A 14,528-nucleotide genomic window follows, 5' to 3' on the forward strand; every position below is an offset into this window, starting at 1 on the left:
TGCACTGTATTAAGGAGAAGATGACCGGGGCCATGTATTGCGAGATTTTGGGGAACAACCTCCTTCCCTCAGTTAGAGCACTGAAGATGGGTCGAGGCCGGGTCTTCCAACATGACAATGACCCGAAGCACACAGCCAGGATAACCAAGGAGTGGCTCTGTAAGAAGCATATCAAGGTTCTGGCATGGCCTAGCCAGTCTCCAGACCTAAACCCAATAGAGAATCTTTGGACGGAGCTCAAACTCCGTGTTTCTCAGCGACAACCCAGAAACCTGACTGATCTAGAGAAGATCTGTGTGGAGGAGTGGGCCAAAATCCCTCCTGCAGTGTGTGCAAACCTGGTGAAAAACTACAGGAAACGTTTGACCTCTGTAATTGCAAACAAAGGCTACTGTACCAAATATTAACATTGATTTTCTCAGGTGTTCAAATACTTATTTGCAGCTGTATCATACAAATAAATAGTTAAAAAATCAAGTTGCAGCTGTTGAGCTAAACAATGAGCTGAATCTTTATAAAGCTCAATAAAGCAGAGAGGAGCTGCAGATTCAGGTGATTATTCTCTGTAGGTTCATCACTCCAAGAGACCACTTTCACATTATTTTCACATTGTCATTTGATACAGTGTTATAAAAATATTGATTATAGCTGCGCTAACTAGACATCAAGGATCGTGTGAAAGTGTTAAATTCATAAGCTCTATGGCACAGAGAAACAAGCTATTTTGGGCTTTGGCTACACATTTAGGACCAATTCATTGTTGGTTTTAACTTTTTACCACGTTATTATTGACAATAAAACATATAAGGAATATAGTGAGATGTCTCCTTTAAGTGAGAATCTGTTTTGTTTTGGGATTTTGTAATTGAGGTCACCGACCAAAATCTTGTTTCTAGGCCTGCCAAGGTTATTCATTGCTACGACTGAACGTAAGAACCATTACGGAAAGATCTGTGTCAGAATTGGCTTTTCTGTGTCACATGTATTGACTGAATTGTAACTCCATTGCATAACATTCTTATTAGGAAAAATGTCACTAGCCTATGCACAGGATTCGATGTTGCAAGCCTTTGTGCTATAAACTATGATGAGCAATCTCACATAACCCTATTCCAGCTGTCAGAAAAATGATGTAGTGTCCCACAAATGGATTACTATACAGGACATCAAGCCATGCTACCGTAAATCTATAGAAGTGCCAGGCAGGCAGCAGACTCATCCATCAGTTATTGTATCTTAAAGCTCCTCTCCACTGCAGAAACCTTCAGTGGTGGGATTCAACAGGAGCCATCTTACATCCAACAAACATGATGTGTTGTTTGGCCTTGTGCATTCAGTACATAGTGCTGTGATGTTTGGGATCCTGATGACACAGAAGACCCAATATTAAGACGAAGAGGTGTTTAACCAGGAAAAATGAGTGAAAGGGAACCAGGAGGTGAGTTTGTTTAGGGCAGATAAGAAGGCCTGTCTCTATGGTTGTGTATTTGTCTGAGTCAAGTCAAGCCAAGTCGAATAGATATTTGAATCAGTAGAAAAAAGGAACAGACCTGTCTCAAATAAATAAAATGTGAATCTGTACTCAAAGTTTTAATTATATATATTAATATAGTTTAATATATTAACAACGGATCATATGACTACTTGTATGTGAAAGTCATTCATAGTGATGAACCCAGAGAGAATTACCCCCCAACTGCATGGAGTCTCACTACTCTCTTCAACCTAATTCCAGCAGCAGACAGCTGTTTTGAGCAAAAAAGCTCTGATGATCATACTGTACACTCCATGCCCAACACCAAACAGCAGACAAACAATGTTACTGACTATCTGGTTAACGTAGAGGAGCTTTTAGCAGTTACAAAGCCAGATATTTCACTCAGGAGTTGGTGGAGACCAAAAACAGAGCTACTAGGAGAGTGAATATTAGACTTATTCATTGGGTGGCCCTAAACATTACCCCAAACAAATACTAATGATGCTTCAGATTTACTGGATGTGTAAATAAACTGTTTGCCAACAAGTTTACTTTCGGAACCGTTTATGGTGATAATATGTCTGTATTGTGTTTTCACCCCAAGGTAGGTAAAAAATCAGTTCATGCAAAGGCAAATCGGTTTAAATTAATGTTTAGGTCTTAGATCAACTTGCTGGATCCGAATGGATGATATCAAATGATCTTGGTGATCCCTGCAACCTTTCGTATGGCATTGCCATGGTTTAAGATTCGACTAGCACAAAATAAATATCAAACCCTAACTGGCAGTTTGCCGTGAAATTTACTGAGCACATTATTGCTTAACAGATGATGAATCATTCATGTATTACAAAGCCCATGAGCTTTTCTTCCACCAAAATCTTAACTTTGTACAAGAAACATTTATGAAGGTCAGGGTAGGTCATTAACATCTGACAGCAAATACCACCAAAGTCCTAAGGATTCTTCTTCTGGGAACCACAAAGTTCCATCTTAAGGCATCCGATAGGAGCTGAGGTTTTCAGTCTGGATCAAAGTGATAATCTGACCAACATACAGACAGACATTACCATCCCAAGAGCCAGCTAAATATACTGAGCAATAAAGCAATGCTTTATTTCTGTCACATTCATACATTTAATAAACTCCTGTTGTCCCAATTTTAGTTACCCTATGACTCATATTTAATCACCAAGTTCCTCTAAAACTACTGCATCTCTCAGTGATGTGCATGAATAGCTGTGTCAATAATGGTTCCAGTCAAAATGTGGTCTATATGAATGACAGGAGCATGAGGGCAGAACAGATGGTAGAACTAAGGATCATCAAGTTTAAAAGTAAAGCTTTCACAATAGAAAAATGATTTAAAACTTTAACATAAGGCTGATCTGTTACTCCTTCTTTGGCCTACAGAGCAGTGGGGTCCCGGTCCTGTACCTTCGATGTCACAGTTTGAACCTGCAGTAATGAAACATATAAACAGACACTGGTGGTGAGAAATCACTCACCTCAAACCTTGACAGCAGGGGTGAGAATAGGAGCAGTGGTGTTCTCTTTTTCTGACAGTGAACTGTCACTTTGTCATCACTCTGTGTTGAGATATAGAGCGCAGAACCAATCTTCTAATGCAGCTCAGTGGAATAATAAGAGTGAGCTGTAAAGTCGAGGACAAAGCCTCATCAATATGATAAATCTGTAACTGAATGCATGTCTGATTCGTCCCTTCACCTTGTGAAATATTTTAACTCCGATTGATTAATGCAGTAAAACTGTGATTTTTTCCCAATCTTTGATGCAGTGCACTGTGGAGTAGTTTTCCATCTTTACCCATGTTGCTTTTGTTAAATTGTGGCCCTTCCCAGTCTGATGGTCCACATCAGGCAGGTTGGCAGGCTGCTGGCAGGGTGTTAGTCTTATACTGAGTGTAAGCGGAAACCCATTAATTAGTGCACCCAGTAGTTTACTTGCCAGGCCTTGTAAAAAACAACCTGAATTGAGTTTACTACTTCTTGGAGAAGGCCCACTTCACACAATTTGATTCATCTCCTGTGCCCCTTCCTTTAGTAATAATTTAACAGACCATAGCCATTTTCTTCCATGTTTCTTTTTGCTGTCTACAAAACACATACTGCATATTTTATAATAATTCGGACCAATTTTCAAAGCAAGCAAGAAGAACAAGTCTGTGTGTGTTCAACAAAGAGACTGTAGAACTGAGAGATGAACCACACCAAGGATTGCAGACTGAAGATTCAACCATCTGCAGTTCGTATTTCCCAGAAATGAAAGAAAAGCAGTGGTTGTCTGGAGGACTGAAAAAAACACACTCAAAGGAGAGAAAATGTGGAAAAATGTGAAGACTGCGTATTCACTAGATTAGATTCAAAATTGATTTTAGAATTGAGACAATCCAAACCATTTTTCAAAAACCGAGAACAAGTTTAAATAAAATGTAAAAGCCCTCAAAGACTTTCAGTGCATTGATTAGAGCCTTACCAATAGTGGTAAGGCAGACGTGTGTCCTGGGGGTGGTACTAGGGGAGAGGCCTGGAGGGTGAATAAATAAAACTTTAAGTAAGTAAGTAAACCTTTATTTGTGTAGTGCTTTTCAAACACGTTTTTTTTTTTTTCACTTGAGAGCACAATGCTCACCAAATTTTACAGCAAATCTTCCTAACAGATTATGTGGTCCTAGTTAAAATTTTTTAATATGTACTACCTGAAGACCAGTTGCCTAAGGTGACACACACATTACACACAACCATAATATTGCTATAATAAACAGCCTCAGAGGACCTAATCCACTCATTGGCCAACCAACGTCCCTTGTAAAGTCTATCTGCAGCACTGAGGAGCAGACCCCCTGGGGCAACAATACCCTGAAAACTGGCCTCATTAATTCTAAATTAGGCTATACACAATAACTAGGCTATTCCCAGAGCAAACTTATATCACACAAATGTTTCATCCACTGCCTCTTTCTAATGCAGCTCTATATGTGTGACATTAAATAACAGTAGTCCCAATTCACTGATCCCTAACTAAAAACCATCATCTTATCAATTCCTAGCTACTGACTTCTGATCTCAAAATCAGAATCAACTTTATTGCCAAGTAAGTTTACACATAAAAGGAATTTGCTTGGTTGTTTTGGTGCTTGACAATGAACATACTAGGTAGAAAAATATAAGATATATGAAATATCTCCATCCATTCCCAGCCATTGGCCTTCAGTGAATTCTAGCCACTGAAACTCATCCATTGTGACCCACCGCCACTGACCTCCTTCCATTCCTCCATCCATTCCTCCATCCATTCTTAGCCCCTGACCTTCATCTGTTCCTAGCCACTTAACCCCTTCCATCCTTAGCGTCGTAGTGCCGCTGATCTGCATCCATTCCTCGATCCATTCCTAGCCCCTTAACTACATTTATTCCTAGCCATTGTCTTCCATCCATTTCTAGCCACTTACCTTCTTCCATCCCCAGTGACTTAGCTCCACTGATCTGCATCCATTCCTCTATCCATTCCTAGACCCTTAACTTCATTTATTTCTAGCCATTGTCTTCCATCATTTCTAGCCACTTACCTTCTTCCATCCCCAGTGACTTAGCTCCACTGATCTGCATCCATTCATCCATCAATTTCCAGTCCCTGACCTTCATTTATTCCTAGCAGCTGACTTCCATTCATTTCTAGTCCCTGACCTTCATTTATTCCTAGCCACTTCACTCTTTCCATTCTTAGCGACATAGTGCCACTGATCTGCATCCATTCCTCCATCCATTCCTCGCCACTGACATCAATAAATTTTTAGCCACTGATTGTCATCCATTCCCAGCCACTGACCTCCTTCCATGCCTAGCTACTGAGAACCACTGATCCCCTCCTCTCCTAGCCATTGACCTCCACCCACTCATCCATCTCTATCTGTCAACATCCATGTATTCACCATTGTCCTTCATCCTTCCCTAGTTAGTCGCATCCATTCTTTGCCACTGACAGCCAGCCATCTTCATCCCTAATCCCACTTTACCGGCAAGATGAACAATAAAATTGAACTCTACCTTTAGCAGACAGTGTCTCACAGTTAGGTCAAACGATTAGATGCGTATTTCTTTAGGAAGTTTGGCGGGCCAAAGTATTGGAATTATATCTGGTTATGCCTACCACAAACTGTACCTGCTCTCAGGAGCTTTTAATTGCAGAGTGCTGTTCCATTAAATCCCATTATTTGTTATCTGTTTACGCTGAAAACATGTATGATGTTGTGGATCCTAATCTATAAATTGTTCTGAAGGAAACATATGTTTGAATGTAGAATGCATTAGTCATCTCTCATTGACTTACTTCCAATTTCCCTGTGAAGATAAATGGTTTCATTCTGTTGCACTTATGCCAAAGAGATAAGATAGACTGGCAGTCTGTCATTGCATCTTACAGGACTGGAGCTTTGCCAAAGACTGCTTCATATTCCCAGGCCTTTCTTGCTGGGGGACAATTAGGAACATGGTGTCCTGGTACCTGGCCAACACACTGACTGATGCTGATTCACTTCTACTGACCTCCAATAAGACAGGCTGTGGCGCCATTACAGGGAGATGTTGAGATTAAGAATGGCACTTATGGATAACCTTCATGTCAAAAAATCACATTAAAAGATTTATGGGGTCTACACAGGAGACTTTGTACTATGTGCAGTGGATCTGATTCTGTATTCCACGTGGTTCTGCAGTATATATATTTGACAAGGTCCTATTACCATAGAAATTGTGTAAGCAGAGACATGACATTGGGAGCTATAAGTGTCCCTATGCAGGAGACCCTGTGCAAATTCTACAGATCTCCCTTAGAAAGGTCACTTGTAGTTGTTTAGTGGAATGGGTGACGTAATGATAGTCCATTTAAACATTTGCTTATTTTCAAATGGCGTCTCTACTACAGTATATTTGGGGTGAATGGTGGGATTTTTACTCAGTATTTTTTACACACAGTGTTCAGTACTGTGTAGTTGCATATTTCCCTGAGTAGTAGCATTCCAGTTTGTTAGATAATCGTCAACAGGCTTCAAGGTTACTGACACATTCAAAGGATTAACATAACATAAGTATTTATTTATAAACTTTGAATATTACATATTTTTCCTTTGATAAGGCAGATTATATGAACTCCAGAAAGATGATGTTACTGTAAAACATTCCAGCTCTCATAATGGCATACATTTACAGTGAATTCATTTAATAAATGACACATACTTTCTATAGGCCCACTATGATACAATATGAAGGATCAAAAAAAAAAGACTGGCTGAACTGAAACCCTCTCTTGGAAGGATCCTCAATTTATTACATATCAGAGAATAGATTATAAATACTTAAAAATTAAAACACTGTATAAGCGCTAAAACTTACTATCTGACACATTAAAAAAACATCTTATGTGCATAACTACAGCAAAAGTCTTGCATACTGTCAGGCTAACTAGAGCTACCTACAGATGTCTAACAGACATTGGAGGACAGTACTCAATGCAAATATGCTAAGTCACTTAATTCAAGGAAAAAATACTACGCATACAAATAAGCCATTTCTACAGCCTATATGCAGCTTTGCACTGCCTAACAGCACCACAACATCCATTATAGTCTACAACTACATACTGGTAGTGTGTCAGAGGACATGCCAAGGAAGATCAGCGAGCCATTAAGGTCTGTGTTGTGTCACCAGCTCTTAATAATTGAACACAACCGTGTGTTACATGTCACAGGGAGGATATAAAGTTTAAACATATTTGAGGTTTAAACGATGTTTTAGGCTGGGGAAGAGAGGAGGAGGTCCAAAAGTCAAAGCAGGCAAATACTTTATACAGTTCCTTAAGGAATACTGCTACTAGTGTATTAGCAAGGTGAGTGGCCATAGCTAACCTATGTGCCACTGTGGTGTTACCTCTAGGCCTACTATTCCTACTGTTTCTAAGTAATCTACAAGCAGCAGAGATGGGTGTGGGAGTCCTTTGTGCCTTATTGCTTTTCCTGTTTATTCCACAGTCTCATTCCCTGAAGTTGCACTAAGTTAACAGTCAAGGGGAACTGTCTCGTGCAGCGCCTGGTTGTCCCCCGCCGCTTCGGTGGCGTCCCCGCACGACAGCTTCTCCCCGCATCTCACCGGCCGGACGATGACGCACGGCCTCACAGGCTCCCCGCTCGCCCCGGCGCGCGCGGGGCTGCGACGGTCGCGCTCGTATTCCTCCTGCGCGCGCTGGATCTTCCTGTTCCGGAGCTTCCTCTTGTGGAAGTGGAACGTTGCCAGGGAAACGAGGACGATCCCCACGAGCACGGCCACCAGCACGAGGAGCGCGAGGGTGGAGGAGAACGGCGGAAAGATGCTGAGCTGCTCCACGCAGGTGCCGTTATTGGCCTGGAGAACCCCGTGACAGCGGTGCAGCGGCACCGACAGCCCCGAGGCCTCAGAGGTTCTGGTTGTCATCCGGTCCACCTTTTCCCGGCCACTCTTGTCACTCTGACCCCCTGAAGCCTACCCTTCGTGCTCTCCGGGCTCAGCGCGGTGACACCGGACCGCGCATGTGGTTACCTGCACCGAAAAGAAGACACTATGAGACCCGCTCATCCAGCTTCAGAGGAGACTGCCAATTAGAACAGTCAGAAACACGCCCACCAGCACTCATTAACTGGCCCAGGCTACATTAATTATACCATTCTGAAACAATTAGCCTAACATTGGGAGTGTGCACCATTTTACACTAAATCACAACCTGACGACCCTTAATAGCGCATATACTGATGATCAGTTTGTATAAATGTAAGAAGTCGGGAAAATCTATTGTAACGTGCAGGCCTCCAAGATTTAGCCTAACATAATCCATCCTTTCCCGCACTCCACGCAGCAGAATATCCGAAAATAATGTGTGGATTCCTTCAAATCTCAAGCCTTTATGTTTGAATAAAGGAAATTCTTACCTGATGAAATAGTCAGTGCGAGGAACAGTCCGTGAGTGGAGAGTCGATATGTGTAAATGGGAAAACTGGATCACGGTGACGCATTTCATGCAATGTGATGCTGCTGAGCTCCGATCACTGAGGACGCTTTGATTGCCGCAATCCGCTCGGTCTGCGTCCAGGAGAGCACTTCCCTCAGCTAAATACTATAAGTATGCATCTCAGTAGGTTTTAAAAATGCGATTAGAATAGAGCTGCGGTCTCGTTTTCCTAGAAATGCGTCCCTCCTCCGGTCATCCGCTGCTCCACTCAGCATCTGAATGAAGAGCTGCAGCTGCATTAAAGGTCCTGTATAGCCTACCAGTCAGCTGGCAAGGCTGTTTTTTTCTACCTTCAAATGTAATCAATGTATCACCAACACCAGCGTGCTTGTTTCACTCTACACACTAATGAATGCTAATTAGTTCATACTTGATACAATGAATAAAACAGAGGAAAATTAGTTTTGATATCAGACACTGGTAGGTACCAACCGGCATTCCTGAGGGTGTGGTCCTTCAAATGCTGCAAATGACTTGAAGCATTTAAACCTTGAGGGCTGTAAATAATATCCAACTTCCATGCATTCATTAGGGAAACACTGGGTGTCAATTATAAACCTTTCCTTGAATCTCTGAAAAAAGAACAGTTGGTAGAAAGCCATATGTTTAGAAATCACTCCTACACCCTTTCACAGGCATAATGGAATATGTACTTGGTAAACATCAATCTGTATTTATCACAAATGTACTCTATTGCTGAACATTGCTTGATGTTAATCAAACCATTCCATCACAACTGAATACCGCTACTGTTCCTCAAACACCCCTGAAAGCTGGATTTGCCAGGGGACCAGTGGTTGAAGTGTGTCCTATAGGGCCAAACTGTCAAAATAATTTACTTCAACTTGATATAATTTTCGGCATTAATTTCATGTTATCTTCATACGGTAGCCTAAAATGGCCAGTCTTTCACAAAACATCAGCATTTATCGAACTCCCTTCACAAAGTCCCAATTTCTGAAACGTCAGCCATGATGTTGGCCAGGCCAACCATGGATTTTAAGTGGAACTTAAATCAACTGGACTGACAGTTGCCTTTGACTTTGTCCTTCCAGATACCCTATCACAACTGGCAATCTTCAAAGATATAGGACAGTCATGAAATCCAGTGGAATAAAGGACATGTTTTATATGAGATTCTTAACAGAAGTGTAAAGGCTACTCTAGAATAATAGATTACATCTTTGCTTTTACCTTTGGTGAAGAGAGAAAATCATTTACAAAAAAGGTCACTTGAATTAAGTTTGAAAACCAGTAATTTAAACCACCACCAGATTGAGCTCAGCTCCTCCCTGACTGGAAGATTACTGCAGGCTGTGTGATGTGTACTCCAAATATAGAAGTGTGGGTGAAGGAGAACGCAGAGAGGAGATGTTTCTACAATGAGGCCACACCTTGACCTACCTTATAAGCATTGTCACTGATACAACTTTCCCATGCGAAAAGTAGCTCATCCATTGTCTAAGTTATGTCTAGTTGAGGGTGACAGCTACATAAAAATATTTACAAGTTCTGAAATTAATCTCAGAAATGTAAGTAATTTCAGAAATCAAATAAGCTCAAATCAGAATTAAACATTAACATGTAACTTGCATCCTGTCTAAGGCTGTGTTCAGACTGACGTTAGCCCTATGTGAAAAAAGCACAAGTAAGCAGTGAAATCCTTTCTTCTGATATTTATAAATTTCTGTGTAGTATTTTAGGGATCTGATAATATTTCAAACTCACAGATCTGTTACTTAAACTGGACTTCCAGGGTTGTATTCCATCATCATAGTGGTACCTTAAACAACAAGCCACCATAAATGTATTTCATGACAGTAAGGATCTCCTGTCACCTTTGGTGATTCATCCAGAAAGGCTCGAGGAAGTGCAAGGTATTGTATGCTCTGTAGTGCTCACCTCTTTGACACCTCCACCAGTGAGTCAAGCTGCACCTTCCCCCACAGGACAGAACGAGCCTTCCTGATGTTTATTCTGTTGGTGTCAGATGCTCTCAGTCTGCTGCCACAGCACATCACAGCGTAGAACAAGACACTGACCACCACCAAATGATCAGCTGTGTCAGACAGGAATGCCGATGTTGAACGATTATACAAAACCCCGGATTACGTTCAATACCAATGATTTTTTTATGTCCAATACCAACATGTTCACAATTCTCACTTTCTACAATACCTGCACACAGAAGCTATAGCATTGTTAAGTAAGAAATATATTGTGTAAACTGTTGTTGAGGTATATTTAGGCTTAAGCAACCACAACAATAGATTGAAACCTGCAACAACTGATTTTTTTTTGTGGCTACTTTGGGACAGCGGAACGAAGTTGCGAATGCAGCATTAACATATTATCACATAGTAAGCTGATATGGCGGACCTGTTAGTAAACACTAGCTTATTTACACATCCAGCAGTTACGGAGCAACATCAGCATTAATTTGGAGTTTCAGGTTCAACAGTTACTTTCTTTTAGCTACGTTTATGGTCTCTACCAACTCCTGAGGGAAATATCTGGCTATTTAGCTACTAAATGCTCCACTACGTTCACCAGCTAGTTGGTAACTGTGTCTGTCTGGGATAAATAAGAGACACCATCATTAACTGAAATTTTAGCCTTAAATATTAAATCTGCTTTTTTTTCTCAAAAAAGTTTATAAATATGTTTATATTTATGCATACTTATGGAGATATGTAGTATTAACAGATAAAAGCAAAGAGGAATGTTTAATCAAATAATAGCCTCTGTACTTTTCTGTATTCGTACCGCAAAGCGTATGAGATTCTCACAGTAATTTCCCAGTCCTACTTGTGCTCCATCACCAGAGGGGTTCTATGAAAAATGAATGGCCTTGGAGGGAGAGAGGTCCCCTGGATGATGAACTTATAGTAGATGAGTGCATATGAAAGATTCATACAACTATTCGTGCACAGTTTAAAGCATGGCATATGTTAGAGGGCTGTTAAATGAAGAATGATTATAGCACTTATTTTAATATTCATACAGGTTCCCTCAGCTGTCCAGGTCAATCTGACCCACATTAGACTGGGGACCTAACACCAGTCCATCTTCATCTTCAGCCAGAGCCTTTTGAGGCCCTGGAGGTCGATATAAACTCAAAAAGAAATTTAAGAAAACGAAGAAAAGTAGCTGCATTTTCTAGTGAGTTTTGCAGCTGTGGCAGGTGTAGAAGCCTGTCTTTCAAGACTTTATACAGATTAAGCCACACAAAGTGTCATCAAAACACATCTAAAGGCAAAAGTCTTTATACCTGCCCACTTGGAGGTGGAGCAAAAAAATTGTGGCCTCCTCCTGGCTGCATCCCACTGCCTCCAAGAATTTGGTGCCTTTTGTGTGTCTTTGCAATCTTGACATGATGAATCATACAAATGGAGATTATGGTGCACACATTCAGACGGTTTCGAGTAGTTATGTGAAGGATGAAGAAACAGCTTGAGAGAGAAGTTTAAACGCTGTCCAATTTCACACTTCTGCACACTGCACCAAACAGCAGTTAGTTTATCAGTGCTTTTTCATCACCTGCTGAGGCTAGAAACGATGAGGCTGATGAGATGGGGAAACACAACGGTAAGATTGTGGGCTGTAAAATCAAAACAGTTAGCCAAAAAATGCTGAAACTCTCTGTGGAGCTTAGTGGGAACTACAGAGTTGAGTGAAAATCCTCAGTGAGATTAGTTTCTACAAGCAACAATTGCACATTACACAGTTTTTTTACCGATTGTAAAGTAGCAGAAAATGAAAATACTATAAGTAAAGTACGAGTACCTCAAAATGTACAGCACTCAGTTTCCATCACTGTCAGTTTCATTATAAACCCATGCTATGACTGGAACAATTTTTCTCTTTCTTAATGACACCGTACATTATGTCTGCTTATTATTGAGCCATATTATTCTCTTGCTCTGCCAGGGCACTCTGACTGCAGCTTGTGTTAATCAGGATTATTAACTGTAATGAGAAAGATTTGTGGGTCTGAATGCTAAACACATATTGATGTACACGGTGCTGTTGACTCAGTGTGTGTGTGTGTGTGTGTGTGTGTGTGTGTGTGGGACGTCAATGGATCTTCATATGAAGGAGCTGATATCTTTAAAGCTGCAGGCCATCTCCAGGCAGGAACAATCCTCACGTATTCCTCACACCGCCCCTTGCACTTGCACTTTCTCTGTCAGCAGAATTTCTAATGAATTGCACAAAAGCCAGTTTACCATGCATGCACTCATGCGTGCGCGCACACACACACACACACAGACACACACAAACACAAACAGATACAGACCAACTTTCCTTTTGTGCACAACAGAAATGGCTTTAGGAAAGAATGAATGAGGCTCTCGCTCACGCAGAGAGGAAACGTCTTCCTCAAATTGATTTTTCGTCTTCCCTAATGACGACCCTGTCACCAAGCACTTGTGTGCGACAAAATGTGTGCATTTATCATATGAGGATTTTACATTTCTGCATTCAAAATGAACACATACAACCTCCCAGGTTTGTTCCTCTTGAAAATGCCCTTATTGGAAAGTGAAAGTGGAGGCAGAGTCAGGAAACATGTTGAGAAAGTAAAGGTTATGACATGCTACAAAGGTCACAAGCCTAACCTGAACCACAGCTATTTCATTAGCCACAAGGCGACCAGGACACCTGTCTGTAGAGATTGAATAAATATAAGAGAAAAGCTACATGTCTCCCATGTCTTCTTTTCCCTAAGAGGGGATCTCTTCACAGCCAATGTGGACAGGAGAAATGATTATAGCCTCTAATAACTCTTTCAGCATACATATGGGCATGTTAGAATCATTTTAAAATAAACTTATGAACCAATCCTTTAAATTGTTGTTGACACTGTGCCTGAGAGGTGTTGATTGAACTCTTCTCCATGTCGAGGTCTCTCCAGCTAATTGGTTACACACACATTTCTCAGCACTGGATTCACTTTTTCGACACTCTTCACACAGTTTTCTAAACAAGCCCGAAGCTCCACAGTGCACTAATGCGACCAACACATTCAACTCACACTACCATAACTCCAATTACAAGAATACTCACTCATAACACAGTGACTAAAAACTAACAATGGTCTAAGACAAAGGTGTTTATAGCTGTACCAAATTGCCAATCTTGAAGGTGGGGCGGAAAGCATCTGGAGAGATGTGATAATTGTTGTACAATTATCTCATGGGCATAATGGAGCACATCATTTTTTTTCATTTCATTTTGTATTTGGAAAATAATTTGCAACATAACTGTTTTCCCACCACATCACAATTTTACCATCTAACAACAAAAACATAAAAAGTATAAATGGTGACATGTTTACCTGCAGGTTTCAAACTTGTTTTGCTCAAGTCTTAAAGCAAAAGTTTATTTTTTCCATCACAAAAATATCATGACCATGGGAAAAAAGTGCAAACTTTTGAAAACTCTCTCCTTGAAGGCATTAAAAATGTGTATAAAGGGGGTTTCAGAAGTTGAGCGATGAGCCAACAAATACTTAACATAAAATACTTTAATCACACTGATGCCTTTTCTGTATGGAATGTGCCACCTTGCATATGTTAGAGGAAATTAATCAGAAATGCTACAACATACTGCAACATTGCACTTTACAGTATTTTGGTGGCAATCAACCCTGTTTTCTGCATTCTGCCACTATAGTTCTTGTTCAAATCTCACCCTCAGTCCCCTTTTGCAATACGCCATCCCTGACAAACCTCAGCAGATATGTCCAGGCATCCAGTAATCTGTGACAAATCTGGTTATCTGGCAGGTAAGGTAAGGTAGGGTTGTCCTGCAACAAATACCGCTCAGCAACAGGTCGCTGAAGGCAAAGAAATCCAAAAAGGGAGCAGGCAAAACATATTTCTCACAGCTGGTTAGGCTGCTTTTTTTGCAGAGTTGCCGAAATACCTTTGTTCCTCTGTGTCATAACACTTTTGTTTTCAACTGACCGCACAGTTTTTTAATTATGAGC

General features: G+C 40.8%; 1 protein-coding gene across 1 annotated transcript; it reads right to left on the reverse strand.

Annotated features, from left to right (window-relative positions):
• Positions 1–7,548: 7,548 nt before the first annotated feature.
• Positions 7,549–8,038, reverse strand: LOC123963061 (uncharacterized protein C11orf87 homolog). Its single transcript, XM_046039582.1, has one exon. It carries the CDS (start codon positions 7,960–7,962, stop codon positions 7,549–7,551), a length of 414 nt encoding a protein of 137 aa, XP_045895538.1. The 5' UTR covers positions 7,963–8,038.
• Between the last annotated feature and the right edge of the window lie 6,490 nt (positions 8,039–14,528).

This window comes from Micropterus dolomieu, linkage group LG23 (assembly GCF_021292245.1).
Source record: "Micropterus dolomieu isolate WLL.071019.BEF.003 ecotype Adirondacks linkage group LG23, ASM2129224v1, whole genome shotgun sequence".
NCBI lineage: Eukaryota > Metazoa > Chordata > Actinopteri > Centrarchiformes > Centrarchidae > Micropterus > Micropterus dolomieu.

Coding starts and splice junctions, on each gene's coding strand:
- LOC123963061 (XM_046039582.1), bottom strand. CDS start 7,962: ATGACAACCAGAACCTCTGAGGCCTCGGGGCTGTCGGTGCCGCTGCAC.